The 16274-nt window shown below is 52.8% G+C and overlaps 1 protein-coding gene across 1 annotated transcript in view; it reads right to left on the bottom strand.

The window, feature by feature from the left end:
* Positions 1 to 16274, bottom strand: part of CUL2 (cullin 2) — an 80171-nt gene that overhangs the window by 40887 nt on the left and 23010 nt on the right. Inside the window, exons 6-11 of the mRNA XM_066585744.1 lie at positions 14132 to 14214; positions 7278 to 7374; positions 7071 to 7181; positions 5758 to 5920; positions 3237 to 3361; positions 1030 to 1137 (exon numbers count right to left, since the gene is read on the bottom strand). Of these exons, the coding sequence (XP_066441841.1) occupies positions 1030 to 1137; positions 3237 to 3361; positions 5758 to 5920; positions 7071 to 7181; positions 7278 to 7374; positions 14132 to 14214 (687 nt within the window). The remainder of the gene's footprint in view (positions 1 to 1029; positions 1138 to 3236; positions 3362 to 5757; positions 5921 to 7070; positions 7182 to 7277; positions 7375 to 14131; positions 14215 to 16274) is intronic.

The following is a 16274-nucleotide window of genomic DNA, read 5'->3' on the forward strand; positions in this document are numbered from 1 at the left end:
ACAGCAGGCATTCCCTGTTACCGACGGTCTCCCACTGCAACAGCGGGGGTGCATTGGGACAGTGAACCCCACAGTTAACCTCTTAAACGCTGCGATCTATGTAGATCGCAGCATGTAAAGGGTTCACAGAGGGAGTGGGCTCTCTCTGTGACATCATTGGACTCTCGCGATGTAATCGCCGTTGGGTTACCATGGCAACAGGACGCCAGATACAGGCATCCTGCTTAGCCATTGCCTACGATCGCAATAACAAGTGATAAGGCGATTGAAAAATCAAAAAGTTATGTTTTTGAAAAGATGAAAATCCACCGGAAATCGTTGTGTCCTGAACGCCAAAATAGGCCATGTCCTTAAGGAGTTAATGGCGTCACAACCAAGTGTTGGTTCGGTTCAAACTCTAAGTCATACGGAGCCGTGATACAGCAATAAGGAACGTCTACATGGCCAGACTGTACCTCAATATGCCTCAGGCGTCATACGGTGGCACACATAGGATTATGCTTTTTATTTAGCTCTGTACGCTCCATCGGACGCTGGATTATGGCGCTATTAACCCCTCGGAGCTGTTTGATGGAACAGACCGTCGCTGAACAGCCAGTTGAAAAGGCCGATGTGCTCACGTGAGTGCCGAGGCCTCTTGAATGTATACATTGGAATGCAATTCTCCGCAATCCCGAGAATGGTCCACACCAAATGTTCCATGTGAGTGGAGCAGCGGTGCCCATGCATAGCCCCCGCTCTATTGACTTCTATGGGCTAAAGGGAGCTCGATGTCCTCAGAAGTGAATGGAGGGGTGCTGCTCCAGCCACTTGTGGCTTCCAGGTGCGCATATGTCGGGATTGCTGGGGACCCCAGCTGTCAGAGCCCCCCAGTGATCAGACATTTATCCCCTCACCTGTACTTAGTGGGAAACCCCTTTTAATGTGCCTCATACATATTTAATAAGCTTTATTTGATCTTTCCAAGTGTAACAATCTTCCCCCATCACAACACCTAACACTCCTCTATATGGCTGCGGACTAATGTACCTTGTCTAGTGCACTCATAAAATGTTGATCCCCATTTAAAACTGTGTTGACAAGCTGGACAAATTTACTGTGGACTTCTAGGACAGATTCCACGAACTGGGTTGGCATCTGGAAGCACAAAGGTGAGAGAAAACAATCAAATATTTGAAACAAAAGAACAATTTGTGAAATATTCAGATTCATCAACCTACAGAAAACCGGAAACCGTTAGCCCGGGGACCGTCTCCATGAGCCAATAAAATCGCTGAGATTCCTGCATCCAGCGATGATGCGAATGAGTAACGTCCGGTGTAATGCCGTAACGACTGAATGACAAACAAGAATCCGTTTGTTTGTCAATCAATTTCTGCATGGAGAAAACTGGACGATGGATCGGCCTGTGTGAACAGGCAGCAGCACTTATGAACGACTGCCTGCTTACTGTGAATGGAGGCGCTGAAAGGATCCCCGGCCGCTCTGCCTCCATTCACTGGCGATGGTAGTTCTGGGTAAAAGCCCAGGAACGATCATCACTGGGACGACCTGTAGAACATCGGCACCCGATGGGTCGTGCCGTGTAAAAGCACCATTAACAGGCTTGCTTAGAAAACTCATTCTGCTTTGTGTCTGCAGCTCCTATGCAAAGCTCAGTGTCTCCATGGTTACAGGCAGCAAGCCCCTTGCAGTCCAACTCTGTACAAGTCCTGGCCAAAAGTTTGAGACAGACATAAATTTTGGTTTTCACAAAGTTTGCTCTGCAATATTTTTAGCTTTTTTAGCCAGATGTTTCTAGGATTACTGAAGTACAGTTTTTAAAAACTTTGACATTCTGGGTCTGTGGCCAGGAAACTCCCCAGAGCTCAGTCCCATTGAGAACCTGCGATCCTAAAAAAACAGATGGACAAACAAAAACCCAGAAATTGTGGTAAACTCCGAGCACGGATTATGAAGAATGGGCCATCATCAGTCAGGATTTGGCCCAGAAGCTGATATTCATCATCATATCAGGGCGAAGTGCAGAAGTCTTGGAAAATAAGGGTCATCACTGTAAATATTGAGTATTTGCCGAAACGTGATGTATTTGTCAATAAAAGTGTGGAAACTTATAAAATGCTTATAAAATTGTACTTCAGTAACGATAGAAACATTTGACTAAAAGAGCTAAAAATACTGAACAGCAAATTTAGTGAAAACCAAAATTTGTGTCAGTCTCAAAACTTTTGGCCACAGCTGTAGACTTTCCTTCCATCTGTCCTCTGCTAACCTTCTGAATGGACATTAAGCCAGTGTGTGTGCGCCAGAGAGGCTCCGACAGCGGAGTGGCTGGCAATAGACAGTAAGAATACCCTGTTGGACGTCTTCTGACATTGGAGCTGTACAAGCTTCAATCAGAATGCAGGAGGACATCAGACAGTGGATTGGAAAGTTTAAAGTAATCAGAAGGAGTCCGCTACCTTTATGCAAAGCGTGGCTAGGCCTTAAAATGTGTTTTTCAGGAAAATACTATTTATGATGGATCCTCAGCCCAATTAGCTGATCAGGTGCCCACTGTCAGTGCCGCTACAAAATCTGCTGCTCCGACCCCCGTGTAGTGGCCAGCACTTGTAACTGCAGGCGCTGCTCCTATTGATTTGAATGAGACTCCAACCTGCAGGTACAAGCACCGGCTAATACACAGCGGTCGGAGCAGCAACTTCTGCTCCATACCCCTCTTTGTGTAGCGACACTGACAGTGGGCACCCAATTAGCTGGGGTGCCGAGTGGCAGACCCCAGCCTATAAACTATTGATGACCTATCCTGGGGACTCATCATCAATAGTATTTCCCTGGAGAACCAATTTAAAGCGTAACTATATTTTTCAAAATCTTTTGATGTGTCATAATGACATGTGAAAAGTTTTGATCACTGGAATCTCACTGCAGCGCAGCCCCCCCTTCATCAGAACGGCACAGCAGAAGTGCTCATCCAAGCACAGTCTCTGTTGCTACCTCATAGACTTTTTGGAGACAGGCTCAACAGAAAGTTTATGGGCCCGTCCTTCACTTACCGAGCAATAACAGCGCTTGGATAGCACTTCTGCTGCATCGTTCCAGTGATCGTGGGGAGCTCAGCAGTCAGACCCCAGTGATCAAAACTTCTCACATGCTCCTGACAGGGCAAAGGTTTTTGTAAAGTGCAGTTGTACTTTCACAACATGGACAATGTAACCGTGACGGGAAATACTCACATTTTCCTGAGATAGGTTACTAACAGCTCTAAGGCCCTCGTCATGGATATGGTTCTGTAATTCCTGAATCATGTGAGGTAAACCATTAGCTACAGCACGAAGAAGGGTGTACATATTGGCCATGTCTGAAAACAGGGAGAAGAGGAGATCAGCGGCACTTACCGTCTCAGAACACTGTAACATTATCACTTATGCCATCTGATGTAATAACACAGGCATCCCAAAATGTCCCAAATACCCAGTCTAATAAAGCCAGGAAGCAAAAGCAAGATTCTTCAAAGCAAGCAAACTCCTAATGACCAAGAACAACAGGGGACCCAATTCTTAAAGAAGTTTTCCAAGTTATAAAAAACTTAAATGGGAAGACGCGGTTTGAGGTGAAATGCCATATATTTATGGTATATGGATAGCTTGGGCTCAGGAGCTGAACATACTCCATCCATAGTGACTGACAGCCAGTTTCCCGCTGCGACAACGAGGTTCAGCGAGAAAACCGATCCCCGCTGTAAACCCCTCTATGTGCCATGAACAACGTTGATGACTCTGTGACAATATCGGCCCTCCATCAAGTCATCAAGAAAGGATGATGGGTAAGTCATGGCAACTGGACGCCAGTCAATGGAATCTGGGTCTACCGTGGCCTGTGATCACTTGAGAAGTGATAATAGACTGCAGTACAGAAGTACTGCATTGTATTATCTGAGCGATCAAGAGATCTCAAAGTCAAATACCCTACAGAAACCTAAAAGTAAAAGACAAAAAAAAAGAAGAAAGTCTTAATAAATCACGTAAAAATATTAAACTCCTCCTTTTTTTGCTCACTTTTCCCTTTATTTATAAAAAAATTAATGATCCACAGAAAAAAAAAAGTTACATCATTGGTTCGGTATAGTGAACACCGTAAAAATAGATAAATAAAAAAAAAGGCAGAAATGAGGTGTGGGGCTGCAAGTTCTGATGATTATGTATGCGACGGCCATCGCGATCTCCTTTTGGACCCGCACTAGTAGTCCTGCCAACCGGAGTGCAAAGTTATGAAGGGGCAGGAGAACGGGCCGAAGCTCCAACATGGTTATCGGTAAGCTTGGTCACCTTTTTGGTCTGAATTCCTTGCGCCAAGAGATTTTTCAGAGTACCCCCTCCCCAGCCGGAAGAGCCGCCATCTGTGGCAAGTACTTGCCATCGGATGGTCCAAAAAGAAAAGCCCTCTGTATTCCTTGAATCCAAGCGGTTGTTGAAGACCGACGAGAACAGGTCTGCCTCCTTCGGACACTAAGCTAAAACTAGTTAGAGTGATGCTTAGTGTCCGCCTCCTGGTCGCCTGAACTACATCACAGGTCTTTAGCTGTGTCCCCCAATGATACAGATGAGAAAAGTGTAATACTAGTGATAAAAATCATTATATGTACCCAAACATGGTACGAATAAAAAGGTCAGCCTGCCATGCAAAAACAACAAGCCCTCATATGGTTTATCGATGGAAAAAAAATGATGGCTTTTGAAAACTGGAGATGAAAATACAAAAAAATCATTACATCCTTAGGCCCAAAATAGGCCGCGTCACTAAGGAGCGTCGCGTAGCAGCAGGCGCAGCCACTATAAAGCATATGGAACCATGCCTGATAAACTATTAAGGAGGCCACATTCAATCAGCTGATGAGAGGGAGTGCTGGGAGTCGGACCCCCACTGATCTGATATTGGTGGTCCATCCTAAAGGATAGTACATCAATGACCTCCCCACTTCCAAGTCTGATAACCAATCTTCAGGATAAATAATCAATATCTGATCAGCAGGGAATTGCCATTCAGGATTCTGGTAAATCAGCTGATTGCTGGTGTTCTAATGCACGGAGCAGCTTTGTTCCCGGGAGCAGACAGCTTCATACATTGCAGTGGCTCAGAGTGGTACTGCAGGCAGAGTCCTGCTGACTTGAATAAGACAAACTGCAGAACTACGCCGAGCCACCGCATGACGTATGGCGCTATGCACTTCTGGAAACAATGCAGCTCTTTACATTAGAACATTGAGCTCATATCAGCTGACTGGTGGCGGACCCGGTTGGCAGACCCCAATCAACTATTAATGACCTACCCCTGAGGACAGGTCAATCAATCTTAGAAGTGTGACAACTCTTTAAAGGCCCAGAAAACCCCTTTAAAGTTGTATGAAGACAGCAGTTTACAAGTTGCCCCCAAGATTCCCAGGTTCAACTTGCATCAGACAGCACACAGACTCCCTTGTCAGTATGCTAACCGACATGCGGGAGAGAAGACATTGCAGGTCCCACGTTTATCTGTGAATTAGACCAGAAAAGTTCAGGCTGTGAATTGATTAATCTTTTTTACGCAGCCCTCTGGTGTGGCAGAAACTGACATATCTGCAAAGCCCTATTGACTTCAATGGATCAGAGTTCTGTCCAAGTTTACTTAGTCACAAACTCAGACAGAACTCAGAACATAAATTCTCCCCTGTGAATAGTGCGTGACAATGCAATCCCAAATACACAAGGATTTACTTACCGCTTCTCCTTTCTTGCCTAATGATATTGTGACATTCTGCATGTAGGAACTGCAAGTGGTCAGCAACCATTCTCTGTTGGCATTCATGTATCACTTTAGTATATGAACTGGGGTGTAAATACTTTCTACATCGAATCTCTTCATCTTTTAATCTACCTAAAATCTAAACAGATAAAACATAACAGATACAAGTCACCGTGTAGCATCATATAGAGGGGAGTGCGTACAGGGCTGTAGGGATCAGCGTGTTCTGATAGGGTCTGGCAGGGATAACAACGCTAAGCAAAGTAATCCCATGCGGTGCCTGTAAGTGTTGCAATGCAATTATACGGCCCATAATAGGACAAGCCCCACGTGTATGGATTGCAAATCACCTCCGACAGAGAACTGGTCTGCCTGTGATCTTCAGAACAAATACAGCAGACCAACACATTCGTGCCTCAGTTACCAAAAAACGTTTATCTATCATCCCTTTTTTGAGGTATAAATCAATATTAGTTTATATTATAATTCCCTGGTGAATAATCAATTACAGGAGATTTACTTTTTTTTAGTCTTTGTCACTTTTCAGTTACTTTCACTTTGAGGTGAACAAGTCTTAGTGCTGGAGCTGCTGTGAGGGCTCTAACCAATCAGACTCAGCCTGGTAGGTCAGCTGCTTGGGTGCCGCGGCCATAGCCTTCTAGCTACTTGGGTGCCGCGGCCATAGCCTTCTAACTACTTGGGTGCCGTGGCATTCAAACAGCCAAGTTGGAGGGGTCAATGTCCTTTAGATATAGGGTGCTGATCTCAATTCCATCTAGATACTTGGGTGCAACAGCATCTAAGCAGCTAGCTGTATGGTGGACCCCTCCAGCTCCCTTGTGATGGTATTGCGAAGAGCTAATAGGGATGCCATGGCAGCATGGGGCTTAGTGAAGGCTCGAGGCTTACCATGAATTTCAGCCTTCTAAAAAGGGAACCAGTCATCACATTTGAGCCCATAAACTACATTATGTGGCTCAAACGTGAGGGAACGGGGAGTTGGAAGAGCCGTGTTTCATACTCAGTGGGTGCCTACTCCTATGTTGTGTCCCTGTGAGCACACAGCTCGACTCTTCTCACCTGGCTGGTGCACGCGCTCTCCTATTCATCTCTATGGAAGAGCATGCAAATACAGCTGGCTGAATAGAGTTGTGGGCGCTCAGCAACTTTGATGTAGTTTATGGGGCTCAAAAGTGACGCCAAGTTCCCCTTAAGCCCATTTGATGTTTCTGCTTCTTAAACAGCGCCGTTGCGATCATTAATAACCAAGGGCCATCAGTAATACCTACTTTTTCCATATATTGTGAGCAGTTTGACTCTTGTAATAAATTTGAAGCTTCTTGTTTGTAATACTCCCCTGTTTCAGCCAGAAAAGGCCACTCAAAAATTTCATGATAAAACTGAAAAACAGAAAAGTCATGAAATCAAATAAGACATAAAAAATAGGAAGAAAAAAGTAAAAAAAATCAAAGAAAGATCCCACAAGACATAAGTACCTTTAAGGGAAATTTTTTCTTATACTGTTCAACATGAACAAAGGAGTTGATAACCCCGTGGATTACTTTTTGATTTGGGTCTTCCCCACATCGATCACTGAAAAGTAAAGACAACCCGTCAATAACACAGACTTGGCAAAGTACAACTCTAAGAGCTGCTTCCTGGCTGGAATACAACATAAGTGGGGTCTGCACTTGGATGCTTTTCTTCAAAATCGTAATACTTTTGTGCAACAGGAGAAACGCCCCCGAAGCCAACGAGACTGTATTGGACACGACACAACAAGTTTTGTGAAACTTAGTTTTGAAGGTTTGTAGCGCGGGCTGACAAGACTATCGACCAGAGAGGAGAGCTTAGAGGCCCGTTTCTTCTCCAAGTCAGAGTCTGAATGAGACCCAGAAAGGTTCCCCCATGGTGCGACTGTTTCTGAAAGAGAGCTCCAAGCGGCACCCGTAGGAACTGTGGTGATGCAGAGGGCTGGGGAGCTAAAAGGATGCCTTGAGATCTGCACAGAGGGTCATGTGTGGCAAAATCATCCTAGTCAGACACGCTTGGTTGCGGTTGACAGAAAGAGGTGTCCAGCCTGTCCATGATGGCGGTCGACGCTTTGGTAAGGTCAGATACCGCCCGAAAGGGGGAGCGAGCCCATTCTGGTTTGGCAGAAGGAGGAGATTGCGCAGGATGAATGCCTGTGGCCGGCTCAGTAGCCACTCGAGTCGGTGGAAGACAGTTGGGGACTCAGAATGTGCACAATGAAATTTGGTACCGCAGCGAAGGAAAGCAAAATGCATGTCTCTGGCGTCGGTTACAGTACAAAGCATTGCATAAAGCTACGGTCCTTATAAATGGGATGATTATGGTTCAAAAAAATTGTTCAAACGAGCAAAAATGAACGATAATCATTCCGTCAAACCATGCCCGACACTCATCCCTGTGTTTCCTTGCTCTCGTGCTCCAGCACAGAAGCTAGCAGAGCTGGCTGGTTCATGGAGCGGCTCTCCCGCCCCTCTCCATTGCCATTACACAGCGGACGTTCACTACTGAACAGCCGCTGTTTAAACTGAATGATGAGCTTTAGGCCCCCTGTCCACAGGCGTTGTGGCGATCTGCCGCGGGAGCCGCCGCCCGGGAGCAGGAGCGGCAGCCGAATCTCCGCCGGTCAGCCTATCTGACAGATAAGCTGACCGTGGAGAATCGCGGCAATTCACAGCATGTTGCAAATTGCCGTCCGCGAGCGGAGAATCGCAATGATTCTCTGCTCATGGACACGGGGTCAGCGCTTTCCTTGGCAACGCTATGGAAATCTTCAGACGGCGTGATTCGCCGGCAGTAAATCACGTCCGTGGACAGGGGGCCTTATGCTGCATTAACAATGAGCTTCATCGCTCATTGTTCAGTTTAAACAGCGGCGGTTCAGTAGTGAACGACTGCTGTGTTATCTCAATGACGGGAGGGGGGGGGGGGGAAGAGGAGAGAAATCTCCTGCACTGCCCTGCCCCCTGCTGGCCGCTTCGTGATCAAGCCTGCTCTGCTAGCTCCCTTGCAGGAGCACGGAGACACAGGGATGAGTGTCAGGCATCGTTTGCCCGACATTCGTCCAATGTAGATGGACCTTAAGGCCTCATGTCCGCGGGGAAAATCAGGCCCCCTGCCTCGTGGACATGAGGCCTGAAAATAAGAATAAACTCACCTGCTCTGGACGATGCGATTCTTTCCTTCTTCGCGGCCGAATCTTCTTTCTTCGCCCCAGCGAATGTGCTCGGCACGCCGGCAGCGTGCCGCACGCATGCGTCAAGCCGAAGAAAGAAGATCCGGCCGCAAAGAAGGGAAGAACCGCATCGTCCGGAGCAGGTGAGTTTTAATTCTGGTATGGGTCTCCGGACGGCTTCCATAGGCCTCAATAGAAGCCTGCGGGAGAGCCGCACTAAAATGGAGCATGTCCGTTTTTTTCCCGCACGCGGATCCACGCCTGACGGGAAAAATGACATCTGCAGGTATTTAACTACCTGCGGGTGTCCAATGCTTCCCTATGGGGCGCGGATCCGCGTGCGGGAGAAACGCTGCGGATTTTAACCCCGTGGACATGAGGCCTAAGTCTTCGCTGCTTACACTGTTGCAATTTGATGCTAAGAATGCCCACATATTGCATTCCAACCCCCCCCCCCTCCCCTTGGTATGACACTGTTCTGCTCACCATGCATCTGTATGTATAAGAGATAAGATGAACCAATAAGTGCCAGCTTTTAATAAGCCTGCCCATACTGTATAAGGCGGTTAGAATCCTATTTTTTTAAGCACTCTGGGTGAAAGATGTGAATCGGCCAGCGCCTGTGCGCACATAAAACAACAACCATTTCCTGAGAAGTTCTGTCAAATATCCTATTTCAAAACGATTCTCGCTGAACGAGTCAACCATTAATCTGCTGGTCTAACCAGGCTGCACGAGAGCGAACAAACTAATTGTATCATCACGCCCTCGAGCAAACGAGATCGCCTCATCTACAAGGAGCCTGTGGCCAAAAAGAACACTGAATATGACCTCCATCCGTGCAGCGAGTAAAGCCCGATACTGTATGTGATAACGCAGCATTCTGCAAACCCTCCTTTTCAGCACAGGAATGGAAACTTGCCTGCAGCGCTGAATTTACGCACGGCGACAGACGCTGGAGCTCTTCTGTAATGATATCACTGGGAATGATAGCAGCCGCCACATCCAAGTATCTGCACCCTTTTATAGCGATGCTCTCTAGGGACCCTCAGCATTTTTTTAACAGTCACAATAAAAGCTCCAATTTCTGGCCAAGACGTCCGACGGCTGCATTTATAGCGCTATCATCCAGCATCATAAACGTCTCCAGGACCAAAAGGCTTCTGCACGCGATAATCATCTGCGCAGCGTCACGTCAGACGAGAGCCGTTAAATGTAGGATATAAGAACAGTCATAGAAAAGCACAGATGACGTCCGGCCATAGCAGACCCAGAACTAGAAGCTATAAATTGGGACCCCTGCAGATGACGGAGGAAGCTGCGGACCTTCACCCGTGTGAGCTGCCACCCCCTCCCATCATCATCATACAACTGGGGTTTACCGGATGCATCGTACACGCCGTGCGTTTTCTGGTGTTCCGTTCTTTAAAAGGCGCAGAGTAAACTGCAAGTATAAGGGTCCACAACAGTGAAAAATGACAGATCAGCTCACACTCCCCCTTTTACTTGTCCCCCATCAGCGGCTCCTGGATTCCCTGGTGATGTAAGGTTTACAGGCTGCCGTTGTACTGGCCCAGAACAACGGGGCCCCTCAAAAGTGCATGCTGTATGTAGTCTGTATTGTCTTGTATATGGTCTGTGAATGAGGTAGGATTCAGCGGAATGTGTATTGGTGTTTGCAGGAATGAAAGGGTTAATGTCTGCAAATGAGCTGCATGTCAGGAAATGTATCATTTTATGTTGTGAGTTTCTGGTCACCTGACCGTGCTGAGGGCCCCCACGCACCTGCTGCTGCCGCCAGGCCCCCCGATGTACCTGCCGTCAGCCCATCACGGCCCCCGCAACCGCCGTTAGACCGTCACGCCACCTCCCCCGCGTACCCGTCAGACTAGCATGCTCCCCCCGCGTATCCGCCGTCAGACCGTCACACCCCCCTCCCCCGTGTACCCATCAGAACAGCACTCTCCCCCCGCGTATCCCCCGTCAGACTGTCACACACCCCCTCCCCCGCGTACCCGTCAGACCAGCACGCCCCCCCGCGTGCCCGTCAGACCTGCACGCCCCCCCCCCGCCGCGTGCCCGTCAGACCTGCACGCCCCCCCCCCGCCGCCGCGTGGCCTCGTCAGACCTGCACGCCCCCCCCGCGTGCCCGTCAGACCAGCACGCCCCCCCCCCCGCGTGCCCGTCAGACCAGCACGCCCCCCCCCGCGTGCCCTTCAGACCAGCACGCCCCCCCCCCCGCGTGCCCTTCAGACCAGCACGCCCCCCCCCACCGCGTGCCTCTTCAGACCAGCACGCCCCCCCCCCCGCGTGCCCTTCAGACCAGCACGCCCCCCTCCCCCGCGTGCCCTTCAGACCAGCACGCCCCCTCCCCCCGCGTGCCCTTCAGACCAGCACGCCCCCCCCAGCGTGCCCTTCAGACCAGCACGCCCCCGCCCCGCGTGCCCTTCAGACCAGCACGCCCCCCCCCCGCGTGCCCTTCAGACCAGCACGCCACCCCTCCCCCCGCGTGCCCTTCAGACCAGCACGCCCCCCCACCCGCGTGCCCTTTCAGACCAGCACGCCCCCCCCCCGCGTGCCCTTCAGACCAGCACGGCCCCCCCCCCCGCGTGCGCCTTCAGACCAGCACGCCCCCCCCGCGTGCCCTTCAGACCAGCACGCCCCCCCCGCGTGCCCTTCAGACCAGCACGCCCCCCCCGCGTGCCCTTCAGACCAGCACGCCCCCCCGCGTGCCCTTCAGACCAGCACGCCCCCCGCGTGCCCTTCAGACCAGCACGCCCCCCCCGCGTGCCCTTCAGACCAGCACGCCCCCCCCCGCGTGCCCTTCAGACCAGCACGCCCCCCCCGCGTGCCCTTCAGACCAGCACGCCCCCCCGCGTGCCCTTTCAGACCAGCACGCCCCCGCCCGCGTGCCCTTCAGACCAGCACGCCCCCCCCGCGTGCCCTTCAGACCAGCACGCCCCCGCCGCGTGCCCTTCAGACACAGCACGACACCCCCCGCGTGCCCTTCAGACCAGCACGCCCCCTCCGCGTGCCCTTCAGACCAGCACGCCCCCACCCCCGCGTGCCCTTCAGACCAGCACGCCCCCCCCTCGCGTGCCCTTCAGACCAGCACGCCACCCCCCCCCCCGCGCGTGCCCTACAGACCAGCACGCCCCCCCCCCCCCCCACCGCGTGCCCTTCAGACCAGCACGCCCCCCCCCGCGTGCCACTTCAGACCAGCACGCCCCCCCGCGTGCCCTTCAGACCAGCACGCCCCCCCGCGTGCCCTTCAGACCAGACACGCCCCCCCGCGTGCCCTTCAGACCAGCACGCCCCGCCCCCCCCCCGCGTGCCCCGTCAGACCAGCACGCCCCCCCTCCGCGTACCCGTCAGACCAGCGCGCCCCCCCCTCCTCCGCGTACCCGTCAGACCAGCGCGCCCCCCCTCCCGCGTACCCGTCAGACCAGCGCGCCCCCCCCTCCGCGTACCCGTCAGACCAGCGCGCCCCCCCTCCGCGTACCCGTCAGACCAGCGCGCCCCCCCCCCCCGCGCGTACCCGTCAGACCAGCGCGCCCCCCCCTCCGCGTGCCCGTCAGACCAGCGCGCCCCCCCCACCTCGTACCCGTCAGACCAGCGCGCCCCCCCCTCCTCGTACCCGTCAGACCAGCGCGCCCCCCCCTCCGCCTACCCGTCAGACCAGCGCGCCCCCCCCCCCCGCGTACCCGTCAGACCAGCGCGCCCCCCCCCCCGCGTACCCGTCAGACCAGCGCGCCCCCCCTCCGCGTAGCCGTCAGACCAGCGCGCCCCCCCCGCGTACCCGTCAGACCAGCGCGCCCCCCCCCCGCGTACCCGTCAGACCAGCGCGCCCACGCGCGTACCCGCCGTCAGACCAGCACGCCCCCCCCCCCCGCAGACACCCGCCGTCAGACCAGCACGCCCCCCCCCGCGTACCCGCCGTCAGACCGTCACGCCCCCGCGTACCCGCCGTCAGACCGTCACGCCCCCCGCGTACCCGCCGTCAGACCGTCACGCCCCCCCGCGTACCCGCCGTCAGACCGTCACGCCCCCCCGCGTACCCGCCGTCAGACCGTCACGCCCCCCCGCGTACCCGCCGTCAGACCGTCACGCCCCCCCGCGTACCCGCCGTCAGACCGTCACGCCCCCCCGCGTACCCGCCGTCAGACCGTCACGCCCCCCCGCGTACCCGCCGTCAGACCGTCACGCCCCCCCCGCGTACCCGCCGTCAGACCGTCACGCCCCCCCGCGTACCCGCCGTCAGACCGTCACGCCCCCCGCGTACCCGCCGTCAGACCGTCACGCCCCCCCGCGTACCCGCCGTCAGACCGTCACGCCCCCCCGCGTACCCGCCGTCAGACCGTCACGCCCCCCCGCGTACCCCGCCGTCAGACCGTCACGCCCCCCCGCGTACCCGCCGTCAGACCGTCACGCCCCCCCGCGTACCCGCCGTCAGACCGTCACGCCCCCCGCGTACCCGCCGTCAGACCGTCACGCCCCCCCGCGTACCCGCCGTCAGACCGTCACGCCCCCCCGCGTACCCGCCGTCAGACCGTCACGCCCCCCCGCGTACCCGCCGTCAGACCGTCACGCCCCCCCGCGTACCCGCCGTCAGACCGTCACGCCCCCCCGCGTACCCGCCGTCAGACCGTCACGCCCCCCCGCGTACCCGCCGTCAGACCGTCACGCCCCCCCGCGTACCCGCCGTCAGACCGTCACGCCCCCCCGCGTACCCGCCGTCAGACCGTCACGCCCCCCCGCGTACCCGCCGTCAGACCGTCACGCCCCCCCCGCGTACCCGCCGTCAGACCGTCACGCCCCCCGCGTACCCGCCGTCAGACCGTCACGCCCCCCGCGTACCCGCCGTCAGACCGTCACGCCCCCCGCGTACCCGCCGTCAGACCGTCACCCCCCCCCCCCCCCCCCTCAGACTATTATTAGTCTTAGTGGTCGGTGTGCGAACTGCAGGATTTTTTTTATATGGATTGTGACATGTGGAGGGAAAAAAAAGTAATCAAAAATTCTTTAAAAATAGGTTTAACGTAAAACTTGATTTATAGAAGTAGTCATTTTCTGACATTGCCTGTAACAGTTGACCAGACTATACCAAACATTCCCCAGCACGAGGTATTGACAGATTTCACTTACCTTTTAATCTCTTTAAGGAGCATTCTAATAAGGGTTTCCTGCAGAGGCTCAATCATCAGCTTCCTCCACATATCGAGCGCTAGCTGCAATGTAGAGAAGGGAGATGGATGTAAGTTCACTTCATCTCGACACAAGTCTATCTGGTGGACTGACTCCTCGCAATGTCCAGACCAAGAACAAGAGCTAGCAATTAATAAAAGGCATATAACTGACTTATCCCCAGGATAGGTGTTAAGGTCTGGTCTGTGGAGTCTGATTACTAGGATCTTCACTGATCCTGAGAAAAAGGGAGGGGGGGTCCCATACCCCCCTTACTGCGCACCCTGCGGTGCGGGAGGAGCTTGGAGTGATGGACGAGCGTATGCGCTACCTCTTCATTCAACGCTATGCTGGAGTACAAGGGGGGCTATACCTTGCAGCAGCGCATGTGCTCAGCTGCCCTTCCATTTAAGCTCCTCCTCCCTGTCGGGGGTGCAGTAGAGAGGAGAGGAGAAGAGGAAATTCCTGTTTTAGGGATCAGTGTTATGTCCCCCACCGATCAAGATTTTATCACCTGTCCTGTGAATAGGTGATAAAAACAGTTCTGGTAATAACACTGGATTGGCAGGGGTTGAGTCTGCATCGGAGCCATTCCTGTATTGTCATTTCAAACAGTGCCCCTCATTTATGAAGCCAACTGTGCCAGATTTGTGGCATATGTTGTGCAAAAAGTCGTGGAAATTACAACCGGCACAGCTTTTTTTTTTCCCCTTTGACTAAAGTTGGCGGGGCCTAAAAGTATCAAAGTCTGCGACACATTTAAGAAGCTCAAAGCCAGAAAACAGTCACAAAAACCAGGTGCAAATGATAATTAAGGCCGCCTGCAGACGGGCGGGTCGGATCCGGCGGCGAGAATTCTCGCCGCGGGACCGAACCCGAGCGCCTGCAGGGAGGAGCGCGTACTCTGACGGGCAGCCGGCGCATGCGCACACCGGAGTCGGCGGCTGGGGGAGTCTCGCACAGAAATAGGACATGCCGCGGTTTGTTTGCCGCAGGACATTGTCTGCATAGGAGTGCGTATTGTAATGCACTCCTATGCAGGCTTTCAGTGGCGGAAATCCCGCCACGGGATTTCCGCCCGTGTGCAGGCGGCCTAAGACTTGGTCTACAAATCGCAGGCGGCGTGTCGGCACATTATCTGGCACGCAGCATTTATTAACAGACCGTTTCAGATCACAAAGCCGCAGAGGAATTTGGGAGTATATTTATAACAACTTTTGACACTTTTAACAGAGGCCTAAATTCTTCAAGAGGATTCATGTGTGATGGGAAGCATGAGAATCTGGTGACCCCCTAACACTAAAGGTCCTTTTAGATGGGATGATTGTCGGGCAAACGATGCCCGCCCCTCATCCCCGCACATACTTGCTGCACAGGAACTAGAATCGTTAGCTCTCAGCGGGGTGGCTGCAGGAGATTTCCCTCCCCTCGCTCCCCCGCCCCTCTCCATTGACATAACATAGTGGCCGTTCAGTACTTACCCGCTGCTATTTACACTGAGCGATCAGTTCATCGTCCAGCACCATATATAGCATTAATGATGGATGATGAGCTGATCACTTAGTGTAAACAGCAGCTATCAGTACTGAACGGCCACTGTGTCAGAGAATGGAGAGGGGCGGGGAGGAGCAAGGAGAGAAATCTCCTGCAGCCGCCCCGCCCCCCTGCTGGCCGCTTTGCAAGCGAGCCGGCGATGATAGCTCCCGTGCAGGAGCATGGGAGTGAGGGCACACAGGGACGAGTGTTGGGCATTGTTTGCGCGACATTCGTCTTTTCTAAACCCAGCTTAATTCATGGATCGTAAAAGCTTCAAATCTTTATCAGTGGACTAATGAAGTTTTTTTTTTTGTATTTCTCTACTCATCGTGTCGTGGTACAAAAAATTATTATTTTTTTGAAGGGCAAATTAATCACATCATGTCTGTGCCTTGTCATAAGTGTGTAATATATACACATATATACAAGGGGGTGCTGATAAGTCTTTAGCTTTGTGTTCTTTTTTTTGTTTCTATGGTAACGAATGTTACATCACATGAAAGCCTTATGTGTCTGATATATGTTTTCAAGATTCTGTGTTTGTAGCTTATGGCAACAGTGATCTCGG

This window comes from Eleutherodactylus coqui, chromosome 12, assembly GCF_035609145.1.
Source record: "Eleutherodactylus coqui strain aEleCoq1 chromosome 12, aEleCoq1.hap1, whole genome shotgun sequence".
In the NCBI taxonomy this organism is placed as follows: Eukaryota; Metazoa; Chordata; class Amphibia; order Anura; family Eleutherodactylidae; genus Eleutherodactylus; species Eleutherodactylus coqui.